The 23,385-nt window shown below is 41.5% G+C and overlaps 1 protein-coding gene across 4 annotated transcripts in view; it reads right to left on the minus strand.

Annotated features, from left to right (window-relative positions):
* Positions 1–1,528: 1,528 nt before the first annotated feature.
* AK4 (adenylate kinase 4) overlaps positions 1,529–23,385 on the minus strand; it is a 73,869-nt gene continuing 52,012 nt past the window's right edge. For 3 of the 4 annotated variants that reach the window (XM_061184066.1, XM_061184069.1, XM_061184065.1), the window contains 3 exons: positions 13,186–13,358; positions 9,918–10,036; positions 1,529–7,286 (listed from right to left, as the gene is read on the minus strand). In XM_061184066.1, coding sequence (XP_061040049.1) covers positions 7,172–7,286; positions 9,918–10,036; positions 13,186–13,358 — 407 coding nt within the window. In that variant the 3' untranslated portion in view covers positions 1,529–7,171. Of the gene's footprint in view, positions 7,287–8,196; positions 8,358–9,917; positions 10,037–13,185; positions 13,359–23,385 lie in introns of those variants that run through there. The other variant, XM_061184067.1, reaches the window with a different exon arrangement.

The raw sequence follows: 23,385 nt of genomic DNA on the forward strand, positions 1-23,385 counted from the left end.
ACAATTCTATCATGCAAATCGGGTAAGTCACTTCCCAGCAGAGCCTGTACTGTCTATTGCAAATTTTAAGACCAGGTCGATGCAACTTGATCTTACCTTTATCTCCCCAGTCCTGGCCTCCACCTGGCATACATGCTTATACGTCCATACACATCCCATTCCCTTGGCCTGGGTTCCCTCTTTCCTGCATCACTCAGCTCAAGTATTAACTCTCCCTTGGTCTCTACTTAGCCAGCCAAGAGTCACTCCACCTATATTCTGTCAAGTGTAATCCAGTGATTAACTCCAACAGTTATGTGTAGTTATTTAATCGTGTCCATCCCCTCCAGGAGACTGTAAGGAGGTCAAGGACAAAAACTGGGTCTTATTCATCTCTGCAGCCCCGCAGCCTAACAGTGTTGTTAAGAGAAAGTTATAACTGGATGACACACTCATCTTGGACCCATTTCTATCAGTCAGCTTGGGATGAATTATGCTATGGTACCAAACTCCACCCAAATCGTAGTGGCTTATAAAAATAAAGGTTTGTTTTTCATGCACACTGCTCGTCCATCATGGATTGGCTGCAGCCCTGCTCCAAGTCTTTACCTCAGGATTCAGGTAAAAGAAAAGCCCCATAAGGCTGCCAGTCTCGTTACAGAGAGATGGGTGCCCATGTTCTGGCTCCCAAGGCTTCTTCTCAGAAGCGGCACCTTCATTTCTGCTCACAGCCCAGGGGCTAAAGCACATCACATACCCAAGCATGAAGCCAATGGGGCAGAGATGTAAAATCCTCCTGAAAGGTGAATGGTTTGAACTTGAAAACAATCTCCCACATTGCCATCGTGTCCAGTTCACCTTTCAGGGCCACGGAAGCCTGGGTGTTTGCCCTTCTCCCTGCCACAGGGCCTGTGTCAGCTGGCTTCTGATTGGCTGCAGCTAACGGAAGGCCCTTTAGGAGGCAGGAGAAGATGAGGATGGGAGAAGCCAGGGCGCTTGCCACTCTCCCTGCCACAGGGAGCTCCTCCTGCAGAGGCTGTATTTCCTCCACGCCTCGAGCTCCCACCAGACAGGCCTGGGGGTCCTGCTTCTGCTGAGTAAGCCGGGACTCTAGGACCTTAGAGTCACGTATTCACATATTCTGATCCAGTCTCCTAATCTGTAGGACGTGATCTGTGTAGGATGGGATGATGGGATCTGCTCACATCATCCAGCTGTTTTAAGAATTAACTAAAGAAGGTCCATGAAAATATGTTAAGAATAAAGTGCTGGAAAATAAGGAGCTTGAGGGTAAACAAAGTAAGGCAACATGATGAACAGACAAGAAAATGAGACTCGAGGTCATAACTCTTGGTTTCAGGGTCTCACTCTGCCACCAACTGTCGCCTTATCCAGCGAACACCATGTTCCCTATTTTCCCCATCTACAAATTGGAGAAAACACTGTTGATAATGGGGTGGTTGCAGAGTGGCATAAATGAGAATATCTGTGAAGATGTACATTGCCAAGTGTAAAAAGCTACAGAAATGTTAAATGAACTCACTAGTAATAAGCAGAAAAAAAAAACTTTATTTCTATCAAATTAAAAAGTATGAATCGATCTTCAAGCAAGAAAAAATCAATAACACAATTAACAGTTAAGAGAGCATGTACAGATTAGACTACAGGTTTAGAATCTTTGAATTAAGCACATACACCAAAATCAAGAGGGCCGACAACTTTCACACTGAGGAAAAGCACTGACTCATCGTAAACACACGACTTCTGGGAAAATGGAGCTGACATCTCACAGGACAGTAAACCAGAGACAAGTTGTCATTAGGTTAGAGAACTGATTTAAGCTCGAGAGGAATCATAGTGAAATGTCATTGTAACTCAACAATTTCCCGAGATCTATTCATCTCAAAAAAAACAAGAACATATAAAAATCAGTAGTATAAATTCTCATAAAACTAGAAAAGCGCTCTAAGCCCTGACACCCTGGAGCTTACATAAAGACTGAGTTTTTGTTTTCTTCCCTTTATTCTTCTCTAAATTAAACACAAAACATTGTTTTTATTTAACACATTTCTGACTTTATATCCAAAGCTTTAAATGAAGAAAAGAAAGGTTTTATGAAATGAAGTTAGACACACATCAACCCCAGGGAGAATCTTTAAGGTGCGCTGCTCTTTGACATGTGTTTAAACAGGAAATCTTTTAGGTCAAGAATTAACACTGTGCTTTCTGGAATAGCCTAATTGTCACCAAAGAAGGAATGAATATTCTCTCTCTCTCTTTCTCTCTCTCACATACACACACACACACACACACACACACACACACACACACACCAATTTAGGGAATTCCCTGAAGCATACAGATAATGGCATTTATTTTGGCAAGAACTGTGCAATTTGTTAAAAGAAAGATAAGGTCCGGCATTTCTCAACAACTGTAATTATGTCTCAACAGATGCAGGAAGCAGATTTTTCCTCATAGTTGAAATACAGCTTCATGGTTCCCCGACACCTGGGTCTTGCACACTTTTCATCTGGAAACCAGACTGGGTCAGTTATTTATGGAAAGGGACGATAACTTAGGACCAGACCACATTCCCTTATTAAAAGAAGTCTCTGCTACTGGGTTCTTCTTTTGAAACACCAAACAGACAAGGAGTACTGAAAATGGAGGGGAATAGAGAGAAAGCAATTCATACTACGAATACAACTCTGTCTTATGAATTGCCTTTCTGGTAAAACTACTGCAGTAAGAAAAGATATCGTCTATTAAATGAAAAGAAATGAAATTCATCAGGTAGATACAAATGCCTTCCGAGATCATGTGACCCAGCAGAGTACAGATGAGACACATGCCCTCTGTATATACAGTGTGCAACTACCACCAGGACCCACCCAGTGCCCATTTCCTGTCTCAGCACCAGAGCCAAAAGCAAGGATTCCAGGTGGGAGCAAATATATTGTTTTACCTATTCATGAGAACAGGGAGCTCAAACTACAGAAACGTACAAAAAAGGCCTTTTTGAATTTCCTGATTAATCCCTATAGGTAAAGGAAAAGGTTAAGTAGACAGGATTATTTCAGGTTTTAAATACAAGGAGGCAAGATCATTGAGATAATACTATCTGTTACATAGGTTAATTGTGGAGGATTTAATTACACAATGGATGCAGCACACTTAGCACCAAGTACCAATAAACAGTAACTACCAAGAATATGCTGATACCTTAACATATTTGGAAATCTGCTGACTTTATGATTTGGGCAGAGACACTCCCCACCCCCAGCAGATGGTAAGACCTCTTTAAACAAATAGCCAAAGTCAGATATTGAACTCAGGTCCCAGTGAACTAAATTTTACAAAAATCCTATTTATGGGTTTATATATAGGCATCTTTCTATCTAAATTTATCCTGTCAACAACCTATTAATGGCAGAAAAGGCCACAGCATCACCTCTCTCCCAAGAATCCTCTGTCACCTATGCCTATTCTTACCTTTTCCCCTTCCCTACCAAAGAGAGGGGCACAGCCTGGGTGAAGCTGGGCTGCTGGAGGATGCCAGGAGTGACCCTGTGGAAGGAAGGTGAGACAGGAAGCCAATATCCCATTTCTGCCAGAACTGTGCATGATAAGCACTGCCACCACATCCGAGCGTGGATTTGGCATTCAGGATCATGTTAATGTGTAATGTCATACAGGGAAGATAGTATGAAAGTCAAGGGTATTAGGGGCTCAGTCACCATTTGTTCACCTGCTAGCCATTTAGGGAAGATCAGTTACTATCAGGGCCTTGTCTCGGGTTGGGAGTGAGGGAGGGATTTGTTCTGATGTCAGGGAAGCAAAGTGAGTCGTGTCTGGTGAACTTGCACGAGTCCAGGCCTGTGTGTGAGCACCACGGCTGGGGTGGCTCAAGCATAAAGGTCCCTTCAGGGGCACAATACCAGGGACACTGAAAGGGTAGGTGAAGACCATGAGCTTGCCTCTGCCACAGATTAGCCTGGACCCAAGCCTACTTTGACAGCCTTTCATTTTATTTATAAATGAGTAGTTATGGAGGATCAAGGGTTCAGACTCTCCTCTAGCAGCTTCCTTTGCTTAAGCAAAAGAAAAAAACATTAAAAAAAAGGGAACAGTCCCATACAGAGCTGAATGTCACCATAGTGAACTGCGCTATTTTTGATGTGAGGCCCCTTGGAAATATAAGCAAAACCAAGCAGCTCAGTGCCCTGCCTTGCTTGGGACAGGACACAGGTAGTTAACATCCAGGAGCAGAGTCAGGAAAACCTGGGTTTGAGTCCTGTCTACACTGTGCACTGGCAGCAGGAGCCAGGGCAAGATGCTTTACTTTTCTGACCCTCGCCTTCTTTGTTTATAAACATGGAATCGTGCCTATCTCAAAGGATGCTGGAAAGATTAAATGAGATGTTTGTAAAGGTCCTAAAACTGTACATAGCACTCAGTAGGCCTTCAATAAATGGTACCTATTATATGCTTGCTTTAGTGTTAGAGTGTATTAAACACAGCAATATTTTCAAGTTCCAAGTAAGCGGGAAGCCGGTCAGGATAGTGGAAAGCAAAATGAACGCAGAGCCGGCTAGAATCACAGAAGGTGGGGACACGTAGGAATCTTAGAAACCATCCAAACTACTCTTTTTTGCCTAACTGTAATGGAACCTCATGTGTGGCAGTAGAAGGAAAACTAAAGAAAGATATCCCTTTAATTTGACCTTTGTCAAAATATTTTCAAGAAAATTTTATTCTTTTTTACAAAATCACTGAAGGAAAAACTAGACTTTGTTGAAGAAAACCAGAAACAGATTTTTTTAGGCCACTGAACATGAAACAAGCATCATCTTTCAAAGCCCACAGAAACAGTGTTTGGCTTTTATTGGTCTCACCCAGCAAAGGTGATTGCCCTCAACTGCAGGGCAACCTCAGAAACAGCACAGTGTTGAGACACTGGCACTAAGTGTCTATTTTGCTGGAAGGCAGAAGGGAGGGGAGGATGGAGGAGCAGAGTATATGGAGTCAGGGGCCACCTAGGCCGTTTCCCATGCCTCTTTCAAAAACTCCAAAGCCAGTGGTTACACTGGAACATCTGCTAAACATTGAGAGAAGTGAAGAAAGAGGTCTGAAGATTTTTCCGCTTCCAAAAAAGCACACACTTTCCTCTTCTGAATGATCCATGTAATAACCTTAACTTTCTACTTTTCCCACTTTGTGGAAATTGTCTCCATGGCAGATGCAATTTTCCTCAGCGCAGGCCTGTTTTTCTCTTTGCCTGATTCCCCAGGAAACCTGAGCTGTATCTGCATGTCTGATTTTCACCCTATCCCCATCAACTGGCATTCAAACACGACTCTTCTAAAAAGTCACTGTCATGCACTGATGTTTCAAATACCTGAACTGGGCATTTTAAATGCATGAACCTAAAAAGTAAATAATCTTATTTCACTTTGATTCAGAGGATAAGGAGGAAACTGCTCTGTGTTTCCACTAAGGTAGCCAAAGAACATTCACATGAAGGGACAAAGGGAGAGGGACTGGCAAGAGTGGGGGAAGTATTTGTAAGGAAGATGTACGGCTACCATACAGAAGCCATGGGTCAGTGAACTGACCGTGGATTCACTGCGACATCTTCGGAAAATAAATAATGTGTTTCAACACCACCTATGCTGAAATAGGCTTCTTTTGTTTTCTCACCAGTATGAAGAGTTAGACAAAAGTCACTCCCAGGAATAGTAAAGGACCCTCCCTGGGGACAACCACGATGCATGAAGAGGAATATCTGTTTTTAAGGCAACAGGAATAAATTTCATTGTCCTTCCCAGAGGAGAGCAAGAATTATAAAAGATGGCCACCAAGTCTGGAAACCAGGCAAATCCTTAAATAAATGGTTTATTGATACTACATTTCAGTGAATGACAAAATGGTACGATCTATATTTCTAGACTTAATGGCCACCGTATAGAAAGCATCTTTGGAATAGAATAAAAAATTACGATTTTTGTCAAATCCCATAATCGTAAACCTGCCATCATCAGTCTAGGCATGGCTAGTGCAACGTTTTCCTCAACCCCACAGGCTCCATTCCCTTCACCAACTATTTATAATATGCTTGGGTCACTCACAGGAGAAAAACACTGTCAGCATCAATATTTAGCAGCATTTTCAAAATACATTTTTTTGTCTTGACTAAAAAGCTAAACTATTCATTTAGTCCAGTAATTCCATATGGTCTTATTTACTTCTATACATAAGATATGATATGATCTTTTAACATTTATGGAGGTGAATATTTGCCAGTTTTTGAGGGTTCCCTAAAGACTCTGAGGGTTTTATTTTGCCACAATAAAAGAAAGGAGCAGTGTCAACCCATGAGAGTCAGACCAGCAGTTTAAATAGACCCTCCACATAGCTCAGTTCCTGGTGCATAAAGAGATTCAACACAGTCCCCTAGCTCTCAGCTCTTAGAAAGGAATTTGAGGGGGATAAAAGCAGTAACAATCTGTATTACTTAATAGTCTAGGAAGGGAGAAAACAGATGTCTAATAAAAGTAGTAAAAGCCAAATCCTTCATTCCAGGATGTCTGGAAAGGAGAGATTCTATGGAGTATGGATGCAGAGAGAAGGCGTCATTCCTAACAGAAAAAATGAATCGTGGAGAGTGACTCAAGGCCAGAGAAGCAACCACCGAGAGCTTAGCTTCAATCCCACTGTCACCAGGAGGGCACATACCAGAGAACCTGGGACAAAGGCAGCTACAGCCCTTGGCATTCTCAGGCCTCCTGGTGCTATGGTTCAACAGCCTTTGGGGGCTGGGGAGAACCAGGGACCCCCACCATCACGTGTGAAAAGGCCACTGTGGCAACAACATGGCTGTCGAAAATCAGCTAGAGCTTGGGTTATACACCACTTGAAATCCAGCCTGTACTTGCTTTCTTTCTTGTGAAGGACTTGAGACATGTGCAGGGACATCTTAAACATGTGCAGGTAGCCCCTCTTTTAGAAAGGCAGAGAAGAGCCTCTTCATTAACTCTTTCTATTCATTAGTTTTCATAGCAGTTCACCATTTAAACTAGAAAAGATGCTGCAAGCTATCTCAGCTAGCTGCTAATTGGGACATGGCACCAACACTACACATACAATTGAATGGATGACCATATCTTCCTGGTTCTTCCACTGGGCGGGCTCAGTAGGCTTCTTTGGACTGAATAGGTGTGATCTTGTTCGAGAAAAGTGTGTAAACATAGGGCCAGATTTTGTTAGTCTCCGTTCCGGAAAATTGGTGGAGTACTCCTCGGCTCCTGAAAAACAAAGTCCAACATACAAAGCATTTTAGGTTTCCTTTTGACATGATATTAGAGCAGAAGAAGATCCCGGGCATAATATAAGCACAATCTCATTGTCTATATCACACATCACTGAGTGCCAAAACAGCCCCTACAAATGTATCAACACCCCCACTAATTCTGGCAAGCTTGCCATCGTGTCACCTTTTCTTCTCCCCTTTAAAAACATATTAAAGGGGACTTCCCTGGCGGTCCAGTGGTTAAGACTTCGCCTTCCAATGCAGTGGGGTGCGGGTTTGATCCCTGGTCGGGGAGCTAAGATCACACAGGCTTCGGGGCCAAAAAACCAAAACGTAAAACAGAAGCAATATTGTAACAAATTCAATAAAGACTTTAAAAAATGGTCCACATCAAAAACAAAAAAAAACCTTAAAAAAATAAATAAATAATAAAAACATATCAAAGAATAACATTATAGGGACAACCCCAAATCTGCCTCAATATCCACATTAAAAAGCAAATCACTGACAATCCTTGCTACTCTAAAACCTTTATTACTTACAACAATAGATCATGAAATACAAGATGTGTCCTAATAATACTATCAGAAACCTCATATCTACAGGGTTGCTAACTTATTCGGGGGGTACAAGGTCAGAAATTGATTATAGCAGAGGCTGTACACTGCTGTCCTGAATGCAGTCCACATATAGGGTTTGTTTGGCTTCCATGAGGTTAAAATTTTTTTAACTTGTTGCCAATATGAAAACTGGGGAGAGCCGGTGCACCACTGACATCACCGCCGCTGACTGATTTCAGGTAGGCAGGAATGGAAGGCCTGCGAGTTGGTCATAATGGCAGGTGAAGAAATTAATGAAGACTATCCTGTAGAAATTCATGGTACTTATCAACGTTTCAGAATTCCATTGGTGCTGTGGATGAGACGCTGAAGACCATGATGTCTGTTTCTAGAAATGAGTTGTTGCAGAAGTTGGACCCATTCGAACAAGCGAAAAGTGGATTTAGTTTCTACTTACACATTAAATTCAGTGTTTTGGGTTTATTTGGCAACTCAGGGAATCAATCCTAAGGAACATCCAGTAAAGCAAGAATTAGAAAGAATCAGAGTATACATGAACAGAGTCAAGGAAATAACAGACAAGAAAAAGGCTGGCAAGCTGGACAGGGGGGCAGCTTCAAGATTTGTAAAAAATGCCCTCTGGGAACCAAAACTTAAAAATGTATCAAAGTTGCCAATAAAGGAAAAAGTAAAAATTAACCTTTTGGTTTTGATGTACACATGTTCAAAAAGTACATAATTTTTATTGTTTTCCACAAAATAGATGATTATGTGGCAATGTAAGGTTTAAATGTACTCCTTACTGAATTCATATATAAAATTTGCATTTTAAATTTGTAATGCTAAATACTTTTTCCCCCCCAAAGATTAAGTTATCTTTAGAGATTTTCCTATAGAACACTATGAGGTTTTTAACATTGTGGTATATTTTATATTTACAGTTTACCATCTCTTGACAAGACTCATTTCTTTATCTAGGTCAATCTTTCAAGTGCCTTTTTTATAAGCAACTATGAAATTTAAGTTAAATGTTCTTTGTAAACATTTGTCTATTTCCGATGAATAATGATTTTACAAAGTATGCTGAAGTTATAAATATGTCCGTTTTCACTATATAAAATTAAGAAAGCATGAAATGAGTTAAATGTTCTTTTTTTCTGTGTAGTTATTTCATTATGCTTTCATGGTTTTGGGAATCACTGCTTTTTGTGATATTTGAAGTATGAAATTAAGACTTTAAGGTTAGTCTTTAATTCTTGGCACTTTGCCAGTACGTCCCATTGAAAGTAAAATATATTCTCATTTATTTTAGATGGGAAATGAGGTTGTATAATGATGGCTGAATTCTGGCATAATGGCTATCCCCTATCAATAAAGCTGTAAATGTTGTGTAAAAAAAATAAAAATTAAAAAATTAAATTAAAAAATTAAAATTGGGATTTTCTTCCACAGAGAGAGCCTGATTTCTGCTTCTCTTGAAAAACAGGGATCACTGGTCACACTGAGTCTGAGTGTCTCTGGGGTGATAATTGGCTGGAGAAACAGAGGAAGCTGTCCAGTTCAACTGTCACTCAACAGCCCAGCTTGACAAGTCTCCCACCAGGTTTGACACTCATTTCCAATAACTGCCTTGCCTCCGTAGCCGTGTGAATTTGCAATCTGTAGTTTTAGCTCTTCTTTGTTTAAACACCCTCCAGACATGTCGGGGCCAAAAGTCCCTTCTAATCTTCTACCCAAATCAGATATTTACATATGGGAGTATCAAAATGTAAGCCATTATTTCAGTCCCTTAAGAGAAAAACGAAAAGTCTAGATGCAGTTTTACAATCAAGCAGACAGAGATGATGAGGTTTTGGTCCTTATAAGAGTTTCAGCATAAAAGTACCAGGCATTGTCTCCCACGTACAATGTCAGCATTTCATATGACTTTCATCTGAGAGGTACTGGGCCTTTTGGGTTTATCAAGCTTAAAGAAACACTACCCCACTGCAGCCCAATGTCCTTCCCTAGAGGAGCCACACCTTTCTGGCTGGCCATCTGCCATGGAAACACTGAAGCACACTCACTTGTATAATTCAATGACTGGTTTTGCCACGTCCTTGTACTGTCTTAGTCTGGCAGCAACTGCTTCAGGTTTGTCATCTTCCTGCTGGACCAATGGTTCACCAGTAATGTCATCGATCCCCTACAAATACCAGAGAAACCAGTTAGTATGGCCAACAGTTGGGCTATTCCATAGGTTAATAAAACCTTCCTGGGCAAAACCATATATTCACCTTTGATTCCTACCCCGTGATGATTTAGGCCTGGGGTACAATAGTAATGGTGAAGGTAGTTGAAAAAGAAATAGCATTCGTAACAGTATGTTAAGCTGTTTTCATAAGAGCTGACATTAAATCTTTATTAACTTCTCAGGTCTTTCCAAACATGTTCCAGTGGTTCTGATAAATGATACCTTCAACTCACAGTTCAAAATTCCATGCTGTCTCCCCCAACACCAAACAGCCATTAGACAATGTCACTCTAGCCCTCTAAATATTCCTAAAACTAGCTGCCTTTCTAAAGCCTGAGTTCATAATATGGAAAATAAATATCTCAAAGAACCGAACGGTTTACTTAGGGAAAACACCTAATTGAGGAGGAGGTATTTCAGTCCTGTCTCTGCTAGCTTTCAAATTCTGTCACATAGCTCTTCTGAGATTAAACTTACTCAGGTTATTTTACTAAATTAAATAATGACATCTGAAGGTAGAATAGGCATGAATCATTATACCCATGATAATCAGGAACAAACATTCTGAGAACTGAAAAACTGCAATTTTAGAAAATTTGATTTTCAATATATTTTAACTTCAGGAGCCATACCGACTTACAAATAGCAAAATGGACACATGAGAATTTTGTCACCCATGTCCATGGCTATTGCCTACCAGGGGAGAGAGTAACAAGAAATAAATCTGTCAAAAGATAGGCTAAAGCAGAATCAAAAGGCTCAGGCAACTCAACGGGATAGTCTGAAACTGGCTGTAAGTGTGAAATTCACTAAAATTTTATTATAGCTCAGGGCCTTAGGTACATAACTTACACTTAGGATTTATTGGTGAGCCACATAATTATCACATGGGTATTCCAGGGCTGTTACCCTAACAAAACATGAGAGATGGGCATGGGAGAAAGCTGTACGTCACCTATAGTTCCCTCTCCTTCATTTTACTTACTGCTGCAAAGCTCAGAAGCCATTTCCAGGACCTCAGAGCATCAGGAGATAACAACTGCTTCCAGAAAGAGCAGAATAGGACATCAGCATCTCTCCTGGGGGAGCTTGGCCACAACAGCTGGTTGACTTAGCCCAGAGTAGCACTTTCACTGCTATCTTTGGAAATAGCACTGTAATTGCAGGTGTTCTTTTAGGGATACCCAGTCTTTGGAAAGCAACTCAGTGTTAAAGCTTCTCAAATTCTGGGAGAGTCTGCGTCAGCAGGTCTAGGCAGAGCCAAAATATGAAGCTTTTGTGTTAGACTCCAATGCATGTTCAGAACCCTATTTTCCTCCCTATACATTTTTTTTTCCCATACTAGCTTTTGGGGATGGAATGGAGGAAGGGCTCTAATAAAGGACGTCCAGAACTACTTACATTTTAAAAAGAAAACCTGAAAAGGAGACCAGTGCTTAGCCCAAATGAAAAAGACTCATCAGGACTTAATGAAGACTTACAGAGCTAGGAAGGCGTCCTTAACCCCTTGAAGTAGTTTTCTATAGTTACTACTGACTCCATCTATATTCAAGTCTAGCCTATTCCACAAACATTAACCCAATAAGACACAATAGCCACCCCTTCCACATTTGGATAAGAACAAGTAATAGTATCTACCACCAAATAACTGAAGAATTATCAGATTGAACTAATTCATGTCTTTAACAGAAAGAACAGTAACTCTTTAAATGAATTTGTCAAAAGTTTCTTTAAACGTATACCTTTACATGTATTTAATCTTATGCAGATGCATAGGTGTTATATTTTGAACTTCTTTTTTTTTTTTAAGATTTTTTTTATGTGGACCATTTTCTAATTTATTTATTTATTTTATTTATGGCTGTGTTGGGTCTTCGTTTCTGTGCGAGGGCTTTCTCCAGTTGTGGCAAGCGGGGGCCACTCTTCATCGCGGTGCGCGGGCCTCTCACTGTCGCGGCCTCTCTTGTTGCGGAGCACAGGCTCCAGACGCACAGGCTCAGTAATTGTGGCTCACGGGCCCAGTTGCTCCGTGGCATGTGGGATCTTCCCAGACCAGGGCTCGAACCCGTGTCCCCTGCATTGGCAGGCAGACTCTGAACCACTGCGCCACCAGGGAAGCCCTGAACTTCTTTTTAAGGGCAATCTTTCATGCCTTTAGTCCTACCTAGTCCCTCCTCCTCACTCCCACCACTCACATGACCCCACTCACTCTAACCCTGTTCCTTATTCTGTCCCAGCCTCAACCATCGGCCAGCCCAGGATAGTTCCTTTATATCTTTATCACTACTCCTATGAAGCTAGAGAGCACTTAGAGACATGTAAACAGATATACATAAAGAACGGTGGTCACAGGGAGTTCCCTGGCAGTCCAGTGGTTAGGACTCTGTGCTTTCACTGCTGAGGGGCGGGTTCAATCTCTGTTTGGGGAACTAAGATCCCAAAAGCCGTGCAGCACAAGCAAAAAAAAAAAAGAAGAAGAAGAAGGGCGGTCACAGTTTTAGAAAAATGTAATCATTCTGCTATTTGCTTTTCTCATTCAACAATACCCAGGGGAAATATTTCTCCGGGCCAAAGAATGTACTACTATGTCTCTTTTTTTTTTTTAACCTTATACATGATTTTGCAAAATGTGGATATTCTCAAATTTATTTAATCATCCACATAGATGAATATTCGTTTTGTTTTCAAGTTTTGTTTTATTTTTCCCACTACAAACAACATGGAAATAAGCCTCATCATGTACATGACCTGAGCTGCAAGTGCTTACGTTTCCATAGACTGTACTCCCAGAAGTGGGTTGAGTGAAATATGTATTTAAAAGTTTTAATGTAGGTTGCTTGGTTGCTTTTCTAAAAGACTGTTAATATTTCATATACCTCATACAGATAAGAGTATCATTTTCCCAGATCCCAACCAGCACTAAATGTTGTTAACGTTAATTTACATCCCTTCACTACTAGTGAATGAGGATTTTAAAATATTTGTTGGCTATGTATATTTGCTCTTTTTGGAACAGCCTATTCATATCTTTCCCCCTCTTTTCAACTGAAATGTTTTACCTCTTTCTTGTCAATATGTGAAAGTATTTTGTATATCCTTACATGTACATGAGGTGGGTTGAAGTCCAGGTTATATACCCTCCCACTAGGAGGGTGAATCCAGCGTCGGCTGAGACGATCTTTGAGCGTTTCAAATGGAATGTTCAAAGTGATCACTAGGTCCAGGTCACATATTTTGTCCAAGGCTTCGGCCTGAACTAATGTTCTAGGAAAACCTAAATGCCAAAACAAAACACATCAAATGTGAGACACTTCCTAATTCAATTAGTTGTTGAAATATTTTCAGAGACAGAATAATCAAATCTGCACATACACTACCCTGAAAGGAGATTTAATCAGGAATTTATATCTACTTCTATAAATTTAATACTAGAAGAAAATATGCTACTTTACAACCTAGCTTTAGCATTTGGAATATGAAAGGTTAAGGAGTCACATGATAAAAGCAATAAGTGCGAAACATCACTAGGCTAGTCCCAGCTCTAGTCTCAGCTCTGCTCTTAACTACCTGTGTGACCTTGGGCAAGTTATAACACCTCCATTTCTTCTTCTGTTAAAGAATCAAAGGGGCAAATTTTATTTGTGTCCTTTTAGTTCTAACAGCTTATGGGCATATTATTCTTAGGATACCACTATATATACACACAAATATTTTTTAAGTCTAAATCAATTAAAGTAGGATCCTTCACTCAGACCTTCATTTAAGCCTGCACCTTAGTAACAAGGTGGGCAAAATTCCAATCTCTAAAAGAACTGGTGCTTTTGAAACTATTTGGATACTGCAAAACTTATAAATTCACCCTACTTTTCTAAATGTCGGAAAATAAACTGCAGTTGAAATTTGGACTCATGGGCATCACTTTCTTTTTTGCAGTTAGTTGACCCCAAATTGTATATATATATATATATTCCCTCCCCGCCCCCTGGGGATTGACCTGCTTTAAATGTAACCCCAGGTTTGGCTGGGATGGTACACAGTAGTATCTTGTTCCTAAATAGTTTGTCAAGTTGGTCTGTTTTGTTAAAAACCTTACTGTATCCAATTATCACTTTTTAAAAAAATGTCCTTTAAATCTTAGTTAGGTAAAAGAGCTGGGTGGATGGAGAGCAGGAAAGAAAGTATAATAGGAGGTGCAATATTCAGAAGACAAACTTAAGTCACTTCAGATAAGGAAACCAGACCATCTCCACCCTTTCATCATTGGAAGTATCAAGAGGACATTGTAAAGATGGCTCTTCATGGCCCTAAAACACTTAACAATCAAAGAACTCCTTTTCCTATTACAGGAAGTCAGTTATTCAAACATGAATGTGCTGCACTCTGTGTTAAAATCCCCAAGTCGTTTGAATGCCAAGGTGATTTCAGAGTGTTTGTTGCATTCAATGTGACAAAACCTACCCAACGCTGTCTCTATGCCCCCGCTCCAGGTACCAACCTCTGTTCCCTTTGATGCCTTCCTTATTGCCTGTGAGGCCAGGCCCTTTTCTCCAAAGCCCATTCCTCCCAGGGTCCTCATCCATCATCTTCTGCACACAGAAATAGGCTCCCCTCTTCCCCTCCTCTCCATACACCAGGACTCTGGATGATATTTCTGATTTTCCTTGGTCTTGCATGTTCCCCAGCTGCAACCCAACTCACCTGTTCCCACAACTTCACCTTTGGGCTACCCATGAGACCATTTTCCTTATCTACACTTCCATAATTTATTCTTCTTTTGTACAGTATCACATGACATGATGCCCAAGGTTGACTTTGGCCACATCGACTTACTTTCAATACTGCTCTCTTCACTAGCTCCTTTCTGTCTTTGTAGTGTCAGATACCTCTGCCTCAGGGCCTTTGTATTTGCTGTCCTCTGCCTAAAATGTTCTTCCTGCAGGTCTCTGAATATGACTCCTTATCATTTTAATATATGCATAAATGTAACTTCCTCAGGGAGACTTCTTACACTAGTATACTTAAAATAGTCCCATTCCCCTTCCACTATCTATCTCATTACTCTTTATTTTCTATTATTTATTACTATGAATAATTTCCAAGTATTTATGCTTATTTTCTATCCCTATCTCACTCTGAGAAAAGGGACTTTTTCTGTCTTGATCATTGCTGTACCCTTCAGCTCCTAAAAAATTAACACAGATGAGCAACTTAGTATAGGGCCTTGTAGCTATTTCCAAAGTTTATGCCCTGATGAGCTTATAGTACTTTGTATCTAAGTATCTTTGCAAGTTCCATCAGAAATTATCCATTCCCTATATCTTACTAAACTCAACATCTGGTCTGCAGTCCAATGTAAGCCCTGGTCACAGTAAGTACAGAAATGAGAAAAAACATTTAGGAATTTTATAGCAATTCCACAGAGTAATTTTAACTCTGTTGAATCTAAAATTTGGGCTTGAATTTATTGGGTTTTTTCCTTTTAATTTTTCCAGTAATTTGTATTTGGCAAAAAAGATTGCTCTGCAGTGGATTGGGAAAACAAATAAAACTGGATTTTCGCTACAGATAGTTTGTTCTAGGCTTCCCCTGGAGCTTCTTTTCTAATTTCTCCAGTAAGGGAAATTATCCAATGGCCCAAGTTTCTAAATTTTGATGTTGTTTATTGCAGAATCTCTTAAGAGATTAAGTGGTATCTCTTTGCAAAGGGATACAAGAACAGAGAGACCCAAACCCAGGGCACATTTCAACTCTATTCTTAATGACAAGGAAAGACAGAGTGTTCAAACAGAGGTGAGGAGAGGCTTATCTTGCAGAGCACATCTAAGTTCATCGGCTATCATGTGCCCAACCTAAGCTAAACACATGCTTCCACCAGGCAAAAGAGCTGTTCCAACATTACAGCTAGCATCAGAAGAAACTGCTTTCACATCCTCATTTGCTGTCCTCTTGTGATCTCTCTTGCATTCAGGCTGGCTTCATCAGAGAAATAGGTATTTCTAATCTTGCAGCCTAGGCTCTTGTGCCAATAGCCACTCAGCTGTATCCTCTCCTTCCTCCCACACTGGCTAAGCATCCCCTTCACATAAAGGCACCCGCATGTTGGGAGATTATGCTTGGAAGTGTGTTCATGGTGCTTCTGCAATGGGAACTGAGATACAGTACCTTCAAAATAGAAAACAATATTGCCTTTAAATAAACTAACTAGATTTTTTTCAAAACTCAACATAATTTCTGTCAGATCAGATTATGACTGCTTGGTATATGGGGAAGTAAAAGGTCAAATCATATCTGCCTAAGATCAAGTACAATGTAGACACCTTGGCCTTAGCTCTAGAAGGCAGCAATGCCTGGTACACAGTGGGCAAACACTAGGGTAGTTGTCTTCTACTGTTCTTTCTTTTTTATTTATTTATTTATTTATTTTACTTATTTGGCTGTGTCGGGTCTTAGTTGCAGCACGCGGGATCTTCGTTGCAGCGCGCAGGCTTCTCTCTAGTTGTGGCACGCAGGGTCTAGAGTACACGGGCTCAGTAGTTGCGGCGTGTGGGCTTAGTTGCCCTGCGGCACGTGGGATCTTAGTTCCCCGACCAGGGATTGAACCCGCGTCCCCTGCATTAGAAGGCGGATTTTTAACCACTGGACCACCAGGGAAGTCCCCTTCTAGTTTTCTATTAAGTGAATATACTTCTTTGATTAGTCTGCCTTATTTGTAAATAATTCCATGAAATTATATGACTCTTGAGCTCTGTAAAGTCTATATGTAACCCTCTTTCTATTATGGAATGGCTTGATTACTTTAAAATTGATTCATTAAGCAACTTCTCTTTTGATTACTATGAAGTTCAAAAACAGACTGACTTTTAGAATTGGGGTTTCATAGCATTTGAGTGTACTCTGGAGCCCCATATATGTGACAGTTACCAGGTAAATAATAATGTAATGCTAGCTGGGTCACCAAGGAGCAAGATTTGGACCCATGTGGGCGCTCACGGCTCAATTCTATCTACGGCTACACAGACTGGGGGACAGGGGAGGGGTCTTAGGAGAGTCCAGATAAAACCACACCAAATTCTTTCCCACCAAATTCCCTTTTGAATACTACACACACCCTCAGCCAGGTTCTCTCCTCTGTCTCCCTCCTCCCAACAGCTCACTGTAGGTCAGGCTGGGGATGCTAGAGTGAGCACTTTGGTAGCAGGCCCAGGCACTATGCCAAGTCTCTTAGTCCACTTCAGCCTACACCACGCACCAGAGTCTGCCCTAGAAGATGAGCTTCCTGAGGTGGGGATTTAAGACGTGTCTCACTCCCCTTGTTATCTCCTGGTGCTATGCCCTGTACAATCTACATTGAAACACCAATAAAGTGAGGGCAGTCAGCCTTCCACATAAAGGCACTCTCCCACTGATGGCCAGGTCCTGCCTTTCCCTGTATAACCCACTCCTCATTGAAGCTTCAAGATGACAACTGGAATTAGAAAGATGTCTACAGCCAAAACAATCCCAAATCAATCTTTGCTCTTTCCTCAAATCCAATTTCAAGGAAAAGCCATCTTCTAAAGCAGCAGCTTCCAGAGACCCTCCTTAGAGTACAGAAAGAAACAGAACTTCTATTGTTTTTTTCTCATTCTTTTTAATCTTCTATTTTGGAGGGCCCATTTTACCAGTTTTATATTAATAAAATTGTATGTAATTATATATTTATACATAAATATCCATATACTGAAGATGTAGACAACATTTTTATTGATGACTATGCACAAAGAATTTTGGCAATCACTTAAAGACCTCAATTCTCAGCCACAGTCCCTGGGGCCTTGTGTTCCAGCATCACCAGTCACTACCCTGACAAGAAAACATTGTTCTTTATCCTTTGGGTAGAGGTTGAGAGCTGAAAAAAGCCGTAGGAAAGAAGAGGCAGATCTAAAACAGAATATAACAATTCCTTCAACAAATAAAAACTCAAATATTATTGGTTAAAGTTTCCTTGTCTAATGAGGTTCAGAAGCCCGTCTGTTCAGCTCCCCTAGAACTGTTTCTGAACTTTGGGGGCCTCTGGAAGAATGGGTGGGAAATGCAACTGTGTACAAAATAAGCTGAATTCCCAAGGAACAGATTTCAAAAACATGCTGGGTAGTGCCAACCTACTGGGCTCTCACATTCAGACCCATATTTAATTCCTTTTCTGAGATTTTCTAAGAGTGTTGGGGGTCACTGGTGCTCTTTGCTCTCTGCCACAATTACAGTTCAGCACACAGACTCTGCATTCTGGTCCCACCCAGTCACCAGGGAACTCAACCCAAGCATAGCTTAGAGCCTGGCACAGCATAGCCATGACGGCAATAACCTCCCCACTCTAGTTATCTGTTTGCCCCTTTCATCGCCTCATTTTTAGATAATAAAGCTCTTTAAATTTACTTTCCTGATCCAGTTCAATACCTTATCATGATGAGCTTTAACTTAGGTTAAAATTCAGAAGACTGGTAGATTCAGCCTCAAGCTGCTGGTAGTACAGGTGTGCCTCGTGGCGGCAATGGGACACAACTTGCCAGGAACTAATCTACATGCAGGCTGCACTAACTGTAACAGAACCCACACCGAGAAAGGTACGGCTCTGCAGTCCTTTCCACCAGTGTGCACCCCATTTCTAGAAACATTCACACAGACAAGGAAACTCTAGAAGCTGGACTAGATAAGTTTCCACGTTCCAATAATAATTCAGCAAACACAGTCTTTATGCTTCACGTGTATTTTTAGTCTACTGTTTACAAAGTACTTATATAAATTTACTTATTTCATTCTTCACGTCAACCCTAGGAGGTGGGCAGAGCAGGAAAGATCACCCTCTGTTGGATAGATAAGTATGTTTGCCTTCAGTGAGGGTCAACAGAGGAACCTGGATTTAACATCGGGTCTCTGGTCTTTCAAGTGCTCTTTCTATTCTACTATGCTGCTGTTCCAGGGGTATAAAGGGGGGTACTTAAAAGAATCCTAAATGTCACCCCATCTATCTTTCTTCAACCAAAAGAGCAGAGCATCACAGTAACATCCTCGTCGTCATGGTTACTATTTGTTGAGCATCCTCAATGTGCCAGATATATTACATGCAACAGAAAAACCAAAACTTTGCAGTAGCCGGCAAAGGCTTGCTCTTGTTCCTGATTCTTCTCTTTCCTCATCTCCCTGCCCATCACTGACATCCTTGCTGTTCTCAAGCAGGCAGGCTCACTCCCGCCTAAGACATTTATAGTTCACGTCCCCTCTGCTTAGAAGGCTCTCACTCCAGATGTCCAGGTATGCCCTCAGCTTCACAAGCCTTGGCTCGAAGCAGGTCTGTTAGTGAGGGCTTCTCTAACCAGCCCACCACTGGCGCCCCATTCACCCTTCATTCTTTTTCTTTTTTTCTCTGCATCACTTTTTGTCTATGACTTATTTTCTGAGTGCTTTTATTCCCACCAGAATGTAAGCGAAGTGAGGGCAGAACTTTTAAGGTTATTTGCTGCCATATCCTTACTGCCTAAAACAGTGCCTGGCATATAGTAGGTGCTGAATAAATATTTGTTGAATGAATTAATAAATATCTCAAAAGTCACAATTCTGCCAGGTAAGCATCATCCCCATTTTAAAGTTATAAAAGCTGAGGCTCAGAAAAGTTAAGTGACTTGCCCAAGACCACGTATTTAATAATCGAGGAACCTAGAACCAAGGAACGAAGTGCTATCTGACTTCAGAATCACACACCATGTATCACACTTTGCTGTCTTCCTTCTGAAACAGAAAACTGCATACTATGAGAAGCAAATTCTCAGATGGGAAGCAGTGCCTGCCTGCTGCTGGTGACCAGAGCAGTCAGCTTACAAAATGACTTGAGAAACCCAAATCCTGGTGGCTTCAGGGGTTCTGCCTGGTCTAGTGCTGCAGGCACAGACTCGCCAGATTCTGTTCCCACATATGCATAATAAATATTCTGCATCTTGCTTTTTTCTGTTAATATATCTTGAAGATTTTTTATACATAGTACACATTGCTCCCTCACTCTCTTTAATACCTGCAGAGTACTCCCTAGTTTGGATGTGTCATAATTTAACCAATCCCCCTACTGCTGGACATCTAAACGGTTTCCAGTATACTCCAATAAATATCATTGCACACACCATTAAACACACGACTAGGGGAAAACAGCATGGCAAATATAGACTCTGAGAATGAATATAGACGCTGGAGACAAACTTCCTCGGTTGGCGGTTCACCTATGGTTTTCTCACTTTGCGACGTTGGTTACCTAACCTTTCTGTACCTTTGAGAATGATGATACCTAATTCAAAAAATTACTATATGTAAATCCCAGCATGGTGGCTGGCCCAGGGCAAACTGCTGGAGAAGGAGTGGAAAATGGGGGAAAATGAAAACCATGTGGAGCTGGAGGTCGAAAGACAAATAGCAAGTTTGACAGTAAGAAAGACATGAAGGATGAAGATAAGCTTGGGCTTTTATAAAAGTATGAAAGAGGTGGTAGGGAGACAGAATAATACCATCGCCACCACAATCACCCAACAGGATGTTTTCACGTGGGAGAAATGAGTCGCCTCAAAAACAGAAGAGAAAAGAAAAAAAAGTAGCATCATAAGGGGAGACCCAGGTTTTCCTTAAGACAGAAGGTAGACAGAGCATTCTACAAAGAGAGGGCACGTGGAAGGTGGAGAAAATTGATAAGGAAAGAGGATTCCAGAGTACGGTGGAAGAGTCAAGAATTAGGGGGCAGGAGGAGGGGAATCAGTAACAAAGAGAAGAGGATTTTTAAAAGGTCATGTGAGGGATGTAATGTAAGAGGGATGACTTACATTTCCATTAATAATCAAGCATCACAGTTGGAAGTAACCAGTCTCAAATAGTATAATTTTCAGGGCAGCTGTGGTGTCCTAATCTCTGAAGTGGTCACCAAGGCCCTGGGGATGGGCCGGGGCTCCCACTGAAGTTTGGGGTACAATGTCACAGGCCTGAAGGGTCACAGGTCCTGTCTGTCACTCTAGTTAGGCGTAAGGACAAAGGCTCCATGGAGTGAGGAGCACTGTTTATCTGCTTATAAGATAATTAAAAAATGAATATCCTTCAGCCTACAGATCCTAATTTTAAGACTTCAGGGCAGACAATAGGAAATGGTACTCAAAAAGGCAGCATGGGAGCTTCCCTGGAGGCACAGTGGTTAAGAATCCGCCTGCCAGTGCAGGGGACACGGGTTCGATCCCTGGCCCGGGAAGATCCCACATGCCGCAGTGCAACTAAGCCCATTCACCACAACTACTGAGTCTCCGCTCTAGAGCCCGAGAGCCATAACTACTGAGCCCGCGTGCCTAGAGCCCGTGATCTGCAACAAGAGAAGCCACGACAGTGAGAAGCCCGCGCACTGCAACGAAGAGTAGCCCCTGCTCGCTGCAACTAGAGAAAACCCACGCACAGCAACGAAGACCCAACACAGCCAAAAATAAAAAAATAAAAGGCAGCATGGTAGCACCAGAATTCCTTGAATTGATTTACACCAGTGTCTCAAGTTGGGCTGAGTAAATCCTCAAAGTAATTCATTTGTTTTTTTCTTTGTTTGTTTTTATAACTGTCTGTTGTTTCTTTTATTTATTTATTTTTGGCTGTGTTGGGTCTTCGTTGCTGCGTGGGCTTTCTCTAGTTTTGGCGAGCGGGGGCTACTCTTCATTGTGGTGTGCGGGCTTCTCATTGCAGTGGCTTCCTTTGTTGTGAAGCACAGGCTCTAGGGGCGCGGGCTTCACTAGATGTGGTGCGCAGGCTCAGTAGTTGTGGCTCACGGGCCCTAGAGCGCAGGCTCAGTAGTTGTGGCGCACGGGCTTAGTCGCTCCCCTGCACGTGGGATCTTCCCGGACGAGGGATCAAACCCGTGTCCCCTGCATTGGCAGGCAGAATCTTAACCACTGCCCCACCAGGGAAGTCCCAAAGTCATTCGTCTGTATTTCTCACATCAATCAGCTGCCAAGAAGAGAATGTCAGAAGAGGTGCAATGCGACCAGCACATTTTAAACCGTTTTTAAAAAAGCGTTATTATCCAGCCATACATATTTTTTAAAAAGAACATAGGGCTTCCCTGGTGGTGCAGTGGTTAGGAGTCCACCAGCCAGTGCAGGGGACACGGGTTCATGCCCTGGTCCGGGAAGATCCCACATGCCGCAGAGCGGCTAGGCCCGTGAGCCACAACTGCTGAGCCTGCGCGTCTGGAGCCTGTGCTCCGCAACAAGAGAGGCCGCGACAGTGTGAGGCCCGCGCACCACGATGAAGAGTGGCCCCCGCTCGCCGCAACTGGAGAAAGCCCTTGCACAGAGACGAAGACCCGACGCAGCCAAAAATAAATAAATAAATAAATAAATAAATAAATAAATAAATAAATAAATAAAATAATAATAAAAAATTAAAAAAAATAAAAAGAACATAATGTCAGAGGGGCAGAGTATGAAGACTGCTTGAAACCTGTCAAGCAAGATGCCCCTGTATCAGGACATGAGATGTTCATATTGACTTCGGGGGTGGGGTAAATGTGGGCATTTGCTCTAGAATACACTTAGTTACCATTTGATATCCACTGATCCAAGTCCTCTGCTAGAGATCTACTCTTGGTATGAGATTCAACTCGTTGTTATTTTGAATTGCTAGGCTATTGGGATTTGGAAGGAAACAAATAATTAGCTAATGTATGGAACGTTAAACCACGATCCCATGGAAGTCTTGTAACAGAAAATCTGTATCTAAATAGGAATAGCCATTCTGAACATGAAAGTATTTCAGTGCATATGCAAAGTGTTTAAATACATTCTAACCAAGAGATTATCGTCTCTTAATTAAGTGATTTAGACGAGGCAGGCTATGATTACACTGGCAGGCCCAAGGAGAACCTGCCACTCTAGTTGTGGATATTTATTCTTCTTTAAATATGCTTGCTCACGGAGCCTATTAAAATTACAAGATCCCTGAGGGCTGGGGCTATGTTTATTCCTGAAATGCCCAGGATACAGTCAGATCTCATGTGGTTATGGTATTCCTCGCAGGCAGGGATTACTAACCAAGTGGGCTGATGCACACTCAAATTGTGTCAACAGGTGGCAGCATTAATAATTTTTCCACTTAAAGAACTGCAACAATTGTGGTATGCTTTTATTTTTACTAAAACTAACCCTGAAAGACATGCTTCTAAATGACTAGCAGTATTCCAGCCTCCTTAGACAGCCTGTTCCCAGTGAATACATTCCATTGTTGAGGAAACCAGAAAGCCCAACAGGTAAAGTAAA

Source organism: Eubalaena glacialis, chromosome 3 (genome assembly GCF_028564815.1).
Source record: "Eubalaena glacialis isolate mEubGla1 chromosome 3, mEubGla1.1.hap2.+ XY, whole genome shotgun sequence".
Classification (NCBI taxonomy): Eukaryota; Metazoa; Chordata; class Mammalia; order Artiodactyla; family Balaenidae; genus Eubalaena; species Eubalaena glacialis.